The sequence below is a fragment of the Dryobates pubescens genome, chromosome 8 (genome assembly GCF_014839835.1).
Source record: "Dryobates pubescens isolate bDryPub1 chromosome 8, bDryPub1.pri, whole genome shotgun sequence".
Classification (NCBI taxonomy): Eukaryota; Metazoa; Chordata; class Aves; order Piciformes; family Picidae; genus Dryobates; species Dryobates pubescens.
Genome location: NC_071619.1, coordinates 13532380 through 13547018, shown reverse-complemented (window position 1 = coordinate 13547018; position 14639 = coordinate 13532380). Strand labels below are relative to the sequence as shown.

Sequence of the window (14639 nt, the reverse complement as noted above, 5' to 3'; positions counted from 1 at the left end):
GGATTTAATGAGTTACTTCAGCTGTAGTCAAAGTTAAGAACTTCTCTGAAACAGGACAATTTTCTGCTGTAGAACCTGCCTTTTCACTGCTTACAAAAAACCCTAAAAATGTGAGGTTTATATTTACTAAAAAATTTCACTAATAACTCAGTTTCCTGCAATGTATGGAGCTGCACAAAATCCTTTGACCAGGCATCAGTACCCTCTCTCTGCACTAATGTATCTGAGCCCATTAAGCCCACTTCCCAGTCAGGCTAGGAGTACAAAAATCAAACTCAAATAAATGGTTCAGTGCACGTTCAAAATGTTAAATAATTGGTATTACATAAGCATCAATGTAGTTTTTCTTAGTGTTTTCTCTCTCTAGATGTGTTAGGATACCCTGGCATTGTTAGATTTGGAGACACTCGGTTAAGCAGTACCATTTCCCACGCTAAACACAGAGCTAAAGAGAAAGAACAAGTGATGGGACAAAAATTGAATGAAAATTTATGGCAAAAAATAGAATAAGAGGGTGCCCTAATTTCCAGGCATTTGTCTCAATCCCTTTTTCAAGACTCACAGAAGAGTCTTTTGTTTGACATCAATATATATGATATTACTTGACTGTTACATATTTGTTACAGCTTGCATAAGATTCCCTATTTTCATAAACATCTTTATGATTAAGAAGGGTTAACTGCTTTTAAGCAAAGGATGTAGCAACTAAGAAGGTGTATTTATTCAATGCAATGCCTAAAAACCAAGATTGGGTGATAAAAAAGATATTTATTAAACAGCAAAGTCATCCAACTTAAGGACTCAGTTGCAAATGTATTCATTATGAATAAGAAAATTTTATCTAAGTAAGGTGATAAGGGAAACTTCTCATTACATTTTATTTGCAATTTTTAAAAATGTAATTTCTCTTTATGTTAATGAAGAACCCATATTTGATGCTACAAAAAATACCTTCCAAGTGAGGGACTGAAAATATTCTGGTGCTACAAGGATCTTTCTTTTCAATCTCTTTTCTCAGGCTCATATTAATACATGCCACTAAAATCATAAGATATCACAATTATTCCATAAAATCCCATTGCTATGGGATGCTGACATGCATTTATTTAGCAAAAATTCATTTAAATGTTATAAACTTTATTTAGAGTTACATGAAGTTAGGTATCTACACACATTCATATAAATGGACATATGTCTTCTGGCTGCATTAGAATGAAAGTGACATTGGCATTGTTGACTAAAATGACCAGAGGCAGAAGGCCAAGCACCAAAGCCAGGCAAAATTTCAGAGCATCTGGGTTGTTATCACCACAATAGAAGACCAGCAACAGCAGATGCAGAACAAACCACAGGATGGGTAAGGAATCTGGTCCTAACCAGACAAAGATTAGGCAAAAATATCTTTCAACATCTAATCATTACATTTATGACCAATGAAGACAGCTAAGCAGATGTGTATTTAACTTTGATAAATACAGCCCAATTTAGAATAGAATAAACCAGGTTGGAAGAGACCTTCAAGATCATCACATCCAACCTATCAACCAATCCAACCCACCTAAACAACTAACCCATGGCACCAAGCACCCCATCAAGTCTCCTCCTGAAAACCTCCAATGACGGCGACTCTACCACCTCCCCAGGCAGCCCATTCCAATGGGCAATCACTCTCTCTGTATAGAACTTCTTCCTAACATCCAACCTAAACCTCCCCTGGCACAGCCTGAGACTGTGTCCTCTTGTTCTGGTACTGGCTGCCTGGGAGAAGAGACCATCATCCGTCTGTCTACAACCTCCCTTCAGGTAGTTGTAGAGAGTGATAAGGTCACCCCTGAGTCTCCTTTTCTCCAGGCTAAGCAATCCCAGCTCCTTCAGTCTTTCCTCATAGGGCTTGTGTTCCAAAGCCCTCACCAACTTCACTTAAACTCATTTACTTGGTAGAAATTCATAGAATCATAGAATCAACCGGGCTGGAAAAGACCTCAGAGATCACCAAGTGCAACTTATTACCTAACACCTCGTGACAACTAAACCATGGTTCCAAGGGCCACATCCAATCCTTTCTTGAACACCTCCAGGAACAGTGACTCCACCACCTCCCTGGGCAGCACATTCCAATGTCCAGTTACTCTTTCTGTGAAGAACTTTCTCCTCACCTCAAGCCTAAACTTCCCAGGGCACAGCTTGAGACTGTGTCCTCTTGTTATGTTGCTGATCACCTGGGAGAAAAGACCAACCCCCACCTGTCTACAACCTCCATTCAGATAGTTGCAAACTGCTTCTCTCCATTCTCCAGGATGAGCCTTAGAAATATTAATTTCACAAAAAGCTACTCTAATTTTAGACGATAAATAATTATTATATTGGTGAATGCTTTCTTCCCTCTTTCTGACCTATCTGCTGCCAGACATGTTCATAGCTCCTCTCCCCTTCATATTTGTAAAGCTCTTGCATGTCTCAGGGGTTGCATCAAACTTGTTATTTACAATAGAAGCATCTCAGAAAGATCACAGTACTTTAACTTCAGTAATTCATTAATTTTCAGAGCTTTCCTTTTTCAGCTTAATATTTATAATTGCCTTAGTCCTGAATATATTGCAGGCAAGCACACTTAACATTGATTCATAAAAATGCCAGCTATATTAGCTGTGTGTAGAAGTGACAAAGGCAACTATCCTGCTTCATGAAAACACCAGCATCATGATAATTAGAAAGACAATCTCCTAAACTGGTACTGAAACCAAAGAGGTAATTCAAAGTTCAATGAGCACCAAGAGGAATATGAATTGTTTTCAGTCTAGTTTGGATTATGCGCACAAAACAGTCTTGATCATCCCCCATGACTATTTCCACCCTCTCTTACCTACTGGAATATGCTCAACCACTTCAAACAGTAAAGCAGCATAATGAGTTTTCTGCAAAGAATTGCAAGAGGTCAACACAGTAAGAAATTTTAGATTAAAAAAAAATGCTTAGATTTCCCCAGGACTCCCAGACATATTACTAGACAAGGAAAAATAATGGTTGGAACATATGTACTTTTGTTCCTTGAGAATATTTAAGGTGAATTTAAACAATGAACTTGTTAAGCAAACCTAGAGAATTTATTAAATCCATATGGGATCTGAAATACAAGAAAAGGGGGCAAGAAAACTTCAGATGTTTGACAGGAGCTTGAACGGATTTTTCCTTTCTCTGTAATTTTCCAAATACAAAAACTGCATAAAACCAAACAAACAGTTCCAAGCATGCCATGTCTACTTCCACAACAAGTGGCTCTAAGAAATAGATCTTAAAATTGACTTTTTCCTAACCTCACAGCATTTCTATAACCATGGTTAAGTAGCATTTAAAGATCAATTAATGTGGTCACTTGAGATCTCCAAGATTATGAATCTATTTTCTGTAAAAAGCACATGTATGAAGTTATGGGCACACTCCTTAGTGGAGTGTGTGGAGTGGATTTTGGCTGTCAGTCTGAAATATTAATAGTTTTTAGTAACAGGTATTTTTCTCTTTTTACACCTAATTCTAAGTTTAATTTATGAAGTTTCTACCTTTAAACATGTCACATATGTATTGAAATTTAAATCTTCTAACAATTTCTTCAAGCATATTTCCAGTCCTTGACAGCGCCTAGGAAGAACCTTGGTTTCTTCATGTCATGTCAAAAGCATACACAGGGAAAGAAATGAAGTGGCCAGTAATTTAAAGAACATAAACTGCATGTTTGAAGAAGCACATCAGTACATCCAAATGTACAACCTTTGCATTTTACCCTTTCATCACTGGAGTTTCGGCAAAGAACATCTAAATACCACATTTTTATACCAGCTGTTTAACAACTTTTTCTTTTTTCTATGCTCTAATTTGTTTTTCTTGCCTTTCCTGCCCTTTCATTCCCTCAAGTTAATGTGCTATTACTTCAACTGCACAGCACAATATACAGTTGTGGAATGTCATACTTAAAGTACATTCTTTGCAATCTTATCTAACACTAACTGAGGACAACACACGACTGCGTAGCACTACCACACAGTTGGTAACTTTACAATACAGGAACACTTAGTACACACAACCTAGGTGTGACCTAGTTGAGTAAGACTGATCTATGCAGCTGAAAAAATAATATTGAAACAAAAAATAAATTCAGTGCCAAATTCCTACAAATACTTCAGCGCCATTTGCTTTGTTTAGAAACAGGCCTAGGAATACTGGGAAAATGTAACAGCAAGTTTCTGTAAAGCATTCACTGTTGAAGCATTAGTGCCTGGCATGCTTTTCTTCTGGGTCAACTGTGAAAAATGTGTAATCTTGCTTAGTGATCTTTTATCCTGATTTCCCAAGGAAACACTGCTTATGCAACGATGGTCTGTTAGTGTATGTTTGTTTATTTTTATTTGCTGGTTCCCTCCCAACAGCTTCTGAACCCATTAAATACTTTCAGCTCCCAGGGACAAAGGAGCAGCAATCTCAGAGGTAATTATGCTCCTATCAATGAAAACATCCATTTGGTTATGAAACAGAGAGAGACTTCATACACCCACTTTAGCAAATGCCAAGTAGAAGATTAACACCACTGTGCACCAGGAAGTCCGTGACAGAAGAAGCCACGACAGATTGTCCCCAGCTAGAGGTGACATGGAGAGTTAGCTCAGGACAGGACTATCCAGGAAATTCTAATGTAAAGGTTGCTGTAGAGGATAGGAAAATTAGTAGTGTGGATAATAGGTCAGATACATACTGTTTTGTGTCAGCTGACATCAGTATGAGAGTATTAGATTTGTTTTCCTAGTCTAGATCTTCACTTTGGGTCCAGCACAGCTGGAGCAACCTGACCTAACAACCTCTAGTCATAGTCCCTATAAGGACTATGGCTGGCAAAATATTCTCAAGCACAAAAAGACTTGCCACATCTGTTACTAACAATATTACTTTGCATTCATGAATTTAGTAACTACTTTATATTGTTTTCTGAAAATACATTCATTATGCAGAGCTTTTGACACAAAAATATTTTAGCTTAAGCTGCGGGAGACGTTTTAAGATAGGCATGATATATTTGCTCATTTGAGATGCACTGGAAAAGTTGCCTAAAGATACAAAACCCAGCCTTTTTAGACATGCTCACGATTACTGTGAAATCACAGGATCACAGGATGTTAGGGGTTGAGAGGGACCTGTGGAGATCTTCGAGTCCAACCCACCTGCCAGAGCAGGACAATAAAATCTAGCGCAACTCACACAGGAAGGCATCCAGACAGGTCTTGCAAGTCTCCAAAGAGACTCCACAACCCCTCTAGGGAGCCTGTTCCATGCTCTGTGAGCCTTACAGTAAAGAAGTTCTTCCTTGTGTTGAGGTGGAATTTTCTTTGCTGTAGTTTACATCCATTGCCCCTTGTTCTATCACAGGGCACAAGTGAAAAGAAGCTGCCACTTCCTTCCTGACACCCAGCCCTCATATATTAGTATACATTCATTAGATCCCCTCTCAGTCTTCCCATCTCCAGACTAACAACACCCAGCTCTCTCAACCTCTCTTCATAAGGCATGCACTCCGGTCCCTTAGTCATCCTTGTAGCCCTCCATTGGACTCTCTCAAGTAGATCCCTGTCCCTCTTGAACTGGGGAGCCCAGAACTGGATGTAATATTCCAGGTGGGGCCTCACTAGGGCAGAGTAGAGGGGCAGGAGACCTATGAGTGACCTATATATACAGAAAGTAGCATTACTATAGTATAGTTGTTCTTGCTTTTTTATTCCACTGAAGTTTCCAAACATCATCTTCTTAACTCCTTGGTTGTTCCTAAGCCCTCTTTCCCCCTCCAAACACTGACTAGAAATACATGGTCAAGAAGCTTTATCAATGCCATTGTCTGCTCCAGTGATAAATGCTGAGCAATTTCTTTAGAACATAATTAAACTATAGACTAGAATTAAAATAGAATAGAAATGGAAGTATTGGAGACCAATGAGTTAAATAAACCAAACTACATCTTAGATATATTAGTGTTGCCATTACATATATCAGTCTTCACTGTGATAATGTACACAGTGTAGTACAAGTCTTTGACTCAATGTTTATTTTAATTCCAAATTGATGACTGTGCTTTCCTGTATTTTCCACAGCCATCCCCATTCTCTCATTTTTTGCTGTTTCTTAACTTGACAATTGCATAGAAACTCTGTGTAATGCACTTTAGAACATCTCAACTTCATTATCTTATGTTTGCTTCCATATATACAACAAAAATATTTTTTTTACTGAAGGTGGAACAAGGCTGACCAGTTACTCACAGTCTCTCCAGGGATCTCAGTCCAAAGAAAGAGCCATTCTTCAACCACAAGATCTTGTTGTTACTCAGAATCCTACAAGAAGTCAGGAAAGAGACTGGTTAATAGAATATGGTAATTCCACTGATTAAAACCACATAATTATAGTAAATGACTGCTCAGTAAAATACTAATCATAAAATTCTCTGCTTCATTTGCATTTTCCCATCATAGCAGTAAATAAAGATTACCATTTCCTAAAGTGTATGGTTTCTTCTTTATTAAATAAAAGCACATTCGAGACATGTATCAACAAACGAATTTTGGCTTTAACTTGAAAACTGTCACAGATAAATGCCGACACTTCACTAGCAGATTCTAAATTATGACTGGCAACGGTTGTTTGTTGGGCTTCCCAGTCAGCAAAAAGGCTGATGAAGCAAGGGATATGTTAAAAACCCTTCCAGAGGACAATACAATCACTCTGCAGTGACTGCTGTAGCAGGTGTGTACAAGGGACACCACCATCAACAGCCGAGAGATCCAGAGAAAGTATTTAAATTTCTGTATGAGGAACAAACAAAACCCCACCCCCTCACCACAAAACCCAGACTCATTTAAAAGTGTTTTCCTACTGCAACCTCTGCATAGTAGAAATTCAATAATTAAGCTGTGCCTGGCCCATCGAGTACCACCACCAAGTATATACGAGAACTGGCCCTGCACGCAAGCTATTGAAAAAGTTCATAGAATCAACAAGGTTGGAAAAGACCTCAAAGATCATCAAGTCCAACCTGCCACACAAGACCTCATGACTACTAAACCATGGCACCAAGTGCCACATCCAATCCCCTCCTGAACACCTCCAGGGATGATGACTCCACCACCTCCCTAGGCAGCCCATTCCAATGCCTAACAACCCTCTCTGTGAAGAACTTTCTTCTCAAGTTGTCTATTCTTCCTCCTTATGCTACTGTCAGTGTCACAAGTAGCTCTTCTAGTCTAGTAATTTTTTTCATGACTTTTCCCAGCTATTTCAGAAGCAATACAACATGAACATGCACTCATTCTGATGCCACAAATTCAAAACTTCACAATATACAAAAGAAAGGCAATTTGTTCCAGAAGCTCAAGAAATTGCTTTTTTTGAAAAGACCTAATGATTTTGCAAAGTGCAGAAGAAATGTTTGTCTCTGAAAAAGATCAAATGTAAGCTGCTCGAGAAATGAGTCTTTTAATGTAATATTTACAATAAATTAAACTTCTCTAATGCACAAAATTCCATTTAAGAGACAGCTTCCAATGAAGATAGAAATGAAAACATTCAAAGAAATTTTGTACTCTTAACTAACAAACTTGAGACTCTGAACAGAGCTTTTCACTTTTCACATTAAAACAATCTATTACACAAGGCTGTCTCTCCCTGGCTCACCTTGGGTAGGGTTCATTTTCTTCACAAGCAAATGGCGGGGAGCCACACCCAGGACAGCCAGTCTGGTCAATGGGGTATTCCAAACCATAAATGTTACATAAGAGGGGAGGCTGGCATGGGTGGCCCTGGAGATTCTCTAGAGCAGCTCTTTTGCACTGTCTTAAGTTGTCTCACTCTTACTGTTTCCTATTGCATATCAACTGTAAAGTGCTTTGCCCCAACTGATGCCTACTAGACGAAATCTCAAGTCTAGGTGCAAAAGACAACACGTGACACTGACCCAGAGTGAAATAATTTCTGATGCACAAAAGTTAAAATATTGTAATGGTAATAAAATTTCAAGACTTTTTGAAATTTATTTCTACAATTCATCAACAAATGTGTAAACCCATTTTGATGTGGTTTGACAGCCCCTTATCAGAGAACATGGAAAACAGAGCAGCTCAGATTTGACCTGCGTGCTATTACATTATATTGTTACTGAATACACATGTGCAGCAACATTACTCCTCATCCATAACCAGTGAGCATAGCCCACAATTGGCAATCTGGGATCAATTATGTACACTTACACCGAGGCATCTGAAAGCACACAGAAGCCTGTGTTTACAACAAAAATTAAACGTGCTGCAGTACATGCACGGTCTATTGCCATCAGCAAAGAAACTCCACATCTCATAAGATATTCTGCTTCTCAGATTAAAAATCATATGTATGACATTAAATATTTCTCTAGTCTATCAACCCTTCACTATCATTTTAGTAATACATTTCAGCAGCGTCATGAAGAAAGCCAAACTGTTTCAGTATGTCTTACCCAACTGATTTTCTGAACTGTTTAGGTGCCCACAGAGTGACTAAGTTGGAAAGTTGGAAAATTGCTTATCTAAACTAAAAAAATGTAAACAGAAGAAATGAGCTAATTATTTTATTCTGTTCTTTCATTCAGCTTCTGTTCCAAGGCTGTACTGAACTTGTGTCAGACAAGAAAAAGTGAAGTACCAAAACTAAAACTGGCCAATCCTGCAAATACTAAAAATCCCAAATTGGGTCATTTGTTTACATGCTGAGAGACCATCTTTGAGGTCTATTACGAAGACATTAGACGTAAATATTTGCATTGTTTGGCATAGTCTGATTTGAAAAGATACACGCACTTCAGAACACTCATCTAGTTTACATACAAGCAGTTTGGGCTTTCAAAACTTTTCATGGTGTTTTTCCAGCCTTCTTGTTTTTTATTGCCTAGAAAAAGAGGGCAGTTTAGACTTTGTTGGCAGCTCCATGAAAAGGCAGCACAAGGCAGCAAGGTCTCCTACTTTCTACCTCTGAGTCACCTCCGTGGTTCTAAAAGTGTAGACAGAAACTAGTATCATTAATTCACATAAAACAAACTCCCAGAAACTGAAGAGTGCTATGTAAGTAGCAATATTAAGCAGAACATTTAGTTCATAGATGGAAGACTCATTAAACAGCTGATGTTCTGCAACACTGCTATCACATTTAGTAATTTGATTTTTCTGAAAGATAAACTGAGTCTTGAAAAACTACAAGAGACACCACAAAACAAAAATCATGTAAATGAAACCTTTCTTTATACCAGACATTCACAGACTTTCACACAGAGATCGGGTTTCAAAAACTATGTTTCCTTCAGGAACTTCTCTTTCCTACAGTGCCAACTAAAATTCAGGTTTTATAAACAAAGTAGTATGGGTATTATAGTTAAAATACAGATGTCTTTCTGTTCAGAATCACAGCTTCAGAGAATCCTACCATTCCAATAAGGTCCATAGGGGGAAAAAAAGATTTTTTAAAAAAGGGGAAAAAAAAAAAAAACACAAACCAACAACAAAATAAAAATCTTCGTTCACTGGTTGGTACATGACATGGAAAGAATCCACCTGTTTTTAATTACCTTCAGCCCAAGAACTTGCAATGGGCTCTTAGCAAGAAGGACTGTTTCAAGCAATCAATGCCTGGTCAAATTGTGCCTCTCATTCTTAATGGTGAAATTACACAGGAAAACTTTGTGTATTGCTTCTTCAGAAAAGAGACAGAAGGGACGTGGAATATATGACGTATGGCTGAAGTAATTTGGAATCTCTTTTCCTTTGATTACAACCACCTTCTTACAGAGAGATGCTTGTAATTAGAGACTTGCAGAAATTATACAGCAAAGCAGAGACCTGAGAAGCATCCTTTTCTTGCACATACACACACAAAAGATTTGTGGATAAATACACAGAAAAAGATGCTCTTCATGTATTTGATTTTGGACAGTTTATAACATCATTATAACTTTCAGACATAATAGAGTTGCTTATTTTTATAAAAGGCTGAATATAGCTTGGAGTCTTAAAACAAATCACCACCATGCATACACCATGGTTAAGTATTTCTCACATTTTATTTATTCACAGCATTTCCACTTGTCTCTTTTTTTCCTTTTTTTATGCGTTAGTGAATCACAGTGATAAATATCACAACACATTACAACTAGGCAGTTGGTTTAAGTAATTACCAGTTTCTAGCCATGTGCTAAGGATATCACATCTTCAGTATTTTATTTCAAGGAGAGAAACACTAATAAAATGAGCACACTAGTTCAGTGGAACTGTTTTCCAAAACCAAAATCCACTTTAAGTTTTACATCTCAAAAAGAAAATGAAGTTTTCTGGAGATATATTTTCAGAACATTTCTGTTTTAAACATTAACATGCAAACTCCCTTTGCACTGTATGTAATGATCCAAATCCCAAGTAACTGGAAGTTAAAATCATAGGCCTTGCAGGATACATCTAAGTGAAATACTGCAGGGAAGCAATTCACTAGTCAGCACCATCCCACTGATCAGACACACTATGAACTTTTTGCTCACTTCATTAACCCTTTCAAATCTTATGTCTCTGCTGCTCCTTCTCCTAAGACACTTTGGCAGACAGTTCACACCAGGGAGCACATTCAGAAGACTACACTAGCTTTGTCCTTTCCCAGATCTGTGAAGCCCTCCATCACTATTCCTAGAGACTCTGAAGCGATATCCTCCAAATACCCTCTTTTGACCTACAGTGTTACCCTAAAGCAATACATACATGCAGCTTCATGATGTAAACATACTTCTCTGATGGGCTGCAATACAGCCTGCATGCTAATTCAGTCATCCTGCACTGGAAACAAACCAATTTCATACATACACAAGGATCAAAATCCTTTTAAGGAGGGTGAGCAGGCACTCTATGAAATGCTTGGACACATGTTGGGGAGGAAACATCTTTATGTTATCAAAATAAGACTAGAATCATTTATATTGAAGTGTCAAATGAAAAACCATTTTTAAGGTTTCAAAATCCTTCTCAGTAAAGCAGAACATTATTTATCCCCAAAACATCCATAATTCATGGAGAGTTGCACCATAAAAACAAATTAAGAAGGAGCTTGCACAACAAAAATAGCAGGAATAGAAAGGAAAAAAGAATGCTTGGGGTTTGTGACACATGGGGAGACATATGGAGCTTTCAAAAAAGACAGGTAGTAACTGCACTGTTTTTTCCCCATGCAAACCATAGCTGGGCTTCTACTTAGGGCTTCAACAGATAAGAACTACACAAAGGAACATCATAAAACAGTAACAAAACTAACTGAACAAGTGACAAAAGAAAAATGATGGAAAGCCCTATTGATAGCTCAATAGATAAAGTATGGCAGGCACCAGAGAGAAGAAAGAAAAACTGTAAAATATGAGAAGTATATGTCCATTCATTAGCACTACTTCTGTACAGTAATAGTGCCTGCTACTCTGTCCAACTTTGAGAACACCAAAACATGGAAAAGTATGAAGATGAGCTATCAGAATACTAACAACCATCTCAAGCGACACCTCTCTTCCTTAAGGGGATTGTGGCCCACGTTACTGTCTTTTAAAACTAAACAAAGTGTGTTGTCAACACTCTTACAAGGAACCACACAAAATTCCTGTAGAAAATAATAATTTTAGTCACTTAGCACCTCTAATGCCGGCTGGTTTATCGTTGTTTTGTTAAACTCATTCACTTGCAGCATAGCTTTCCCAAGCATTAGGGAAACTGAAAAAAAAACTCAGAAAAATAGCTTCCATTGTAGATGGTCTGTTACACATGAAACAAATAAACAAAACAACAACAAAAAAACAACCAACCTCCGAACAGCTATAGCCAAAATATAAGACAAACCTCTCTATATTTTAAACCTGGTTTATTCTATTCTATTCTCCTTTTTTTGTTGCTTTGGTGTTTGTACTTGTGGCTTTTTAGCTATAGTCCTCTTGGGTGACAGACTGCTAGGTCACAGTCAAACCAACAAAGCCAGAGAGTCCTTGCACAAATCACACTAACTGATTTAACTGATTAAAATCATACTCAAAAGCATTTTCGTGCAGGCAACATCACAATTCAAACAGTAAAACTAAATACTGTCATCACCAGCAAGACACACAACGTATCCTCCCCCTAATACTTGTTCAGTGGTACTAATCCATTAATGAAAGGAAGCAGCAAGCGCCACTCTCAAGTTGAAATCCTAATATGAATTCTTAACAGTGGGGGAGTTAAAACAGTTCCCAGCTTTTGAAAAAAATCCCAACTGCTACAGGGCAACATTCATAAACCGAACAGGACAAGAAGCAGCAGGAGGCAAAGTATTACGGATAGGCTGTAGGCACTTCAGGAAAGATACATGGTTGTCAATTTTATAACTTTTCCCAAGCAACAGCAAATTTCTGAACTAAATAATCCTCTTTAGTAAAACATTATCCCACCACCCCCCAGGAGCTTTAAGATATAAAGGATATATCAATAGATCAGTGAAGACCCAAAGTATCATACAGTACTCTGTGCTCAAAGTTTATTCACTTGTATTCAATAAAGTCAACACCTGGAAAATTTATGTCATTAGTGGATAATCGCAGAAAAAAGGTTTGGTGCTGTACACAGTACATAGAATAAAATTAGGCAGTGCTATTTGCTGAAATCATACAATACTGAGATACTAAGGACATGAAATCTGATGAATCATTACTGGCTTACTACATGTACATATATTTGTAACATCATTAAACTGTCTAGATAGAGCTTGTTTTCAGAAGGTTTGAACTGGAGTGCAGATAACTCTGAAAAGTCAGCTAAAAACACAAACACATGATCTCTGATAAGACAGCATTTTCATTACATCTTTGAAAAAGAGAATTTTATCCAAGTGAACTTTCTGGCTATGCCACCATGTGCATAGTCTTTAGCTGAGAGATAGTTGTGTTTAACTTCTGTGATGAGCCCTACTGAGACTACCAGAATGATTTACATGAATTAAATTTAGCATGTGCATTAGACTTTAAAGATCAAAGATTCTATTGTCAACATTTTCCTTGGAGAAAGGAAGGAATTGTTCAAAGCTCTCTCTACAATATGAAGGAAATTCTGAAATGTGAACTTTCAATAAAACACCATTTCTAAAGGATATGTAGGCAACCGATTACAACACATGGATCTACATGCCATGTTGTTCCTGGCTTTGCTTTTCACTCACTGCAGAGACTATATTCAGTGACATTGTACTTAAAATGCACTTTTGGTGGAAGAAGTGAGATAGGTACAGTATATAAAAAAACCAGTTCTTCACTGAGTAAGCTGGTGTAATATGCCAATGGATTTCATGATGTGATTGTTTATAGGAGAATTATTTTTTTATTTGCTTGTCATTCAACCCAATTGACATTATGGGGAAATTACATCCTCTCTCATTAGAATCAGAATCAATAAGCTTGGAAACGACCTCAAAGATCATCAAGTCCAACATGTCACCCAACACCTCATGACTACTAGACCATGTCACCACGTGCCACATCCAATCCCCTCTTGAACACCTCCAGGGATAGTGACTCCACCACCTCCCATTCCCTGGGCAGCACATTCCAATGCCTAACAACTCTGTGGAGAACTTCCCCCTCACCTCAAGTCTAAATTTCCCTTGGCGCAGCTTGAGACTGTGTCCTCTTGTTCTAGTGCTGGTTGTCTGGAAGAAGAGACCAACCCCCTCCTGGCTACAACCACCCTTCAGGTAGATGTAGACAGCAATAAGGTCTCCCCTGAGCCTCCTCTTCTCCAGGCTAAACAATCCAAGCACCTTCAGCCTCTCCTCGTAGGGCTTGTGATCGAGGCCTCTCACCAGCCTCATTGCCCTTCTCAGGACACGTTCAAGAGTCTCAGTGTCCTTCTTAAATTGAGTGGCCCATTCAAACTCTCATACAATTGATAGCTACAGCGCAAACACCACCAGGAGGAGCAGGACAACTGACTGAACAATGCCCAAGAATAATACAGATCTGACTACTTCAGTGTGCTTGGCATCAGTTAGACAAGAGCTGAGAAGTATCTTTAGTCTGTAGGATAGGAATTTTTACATTCATTTCAGTAAAACTAAGTTCATCTAGGTTCCCCATTTCAAAAATGGTTAATGCAAGTAATTTGTCATGGTGACTAATGGCAAGATCAATGTAACAGCACGTCCTTCCTTTCTCCTGGATTTACACTCTACTGCTCAGCCAAATAATCATCTACACCACAATATGTCTTCCGGCTCTTGCAGGGTCAAATCTGTTTGCCTTACCTGTGATACACTCAGGTGACTTTATTTCACAAATGAATTCCAAATCCTTAAGTTCAAGAATTTTAATAAAATTAAGTGTTAGTAACAAACATTTGGTGTTTTTTTTAAAAGAAATAGTTGATCTTTCCTGATTTGGGTTTTGCTACACTTTTCTTTCTTTCTTCTAAGTCATTTTCAAAAAGGATTAACAAATCCTGAATCATTTTGTTTTATTACACCTTATATTACCTTTTATTTCCTGCTGAAGTTCTTTTCAGCATGACTTTTTTTCAGCCCACTGCTCTTCTCTTAAACCC

General features: G+C 38.0%; 1 protein-coding gene across 1 annotated transcript in view; it reads right to left on the bottom strand.

Annotated features, from left to right (window-relative positions):
- The window catches only part of ADGRA1 (adhesion G protein-coupled receptor A1), a 255796-nt gene that overhangs the window by 209207 nt on the left and 31950 nt on the right, over window positions 1–14639 (bottom strand). Inside the window, exon 2 of the mRNA XM_054163535.1 lies at window positions 6297–6368. Within this exon, the coding sequence (XP_054019510.1) occupies window positions 6297–6368 (72 nt within the window). The remainder of the gene's footprint in view (window positions 1–6296; window positions 6369–14639) is intronic.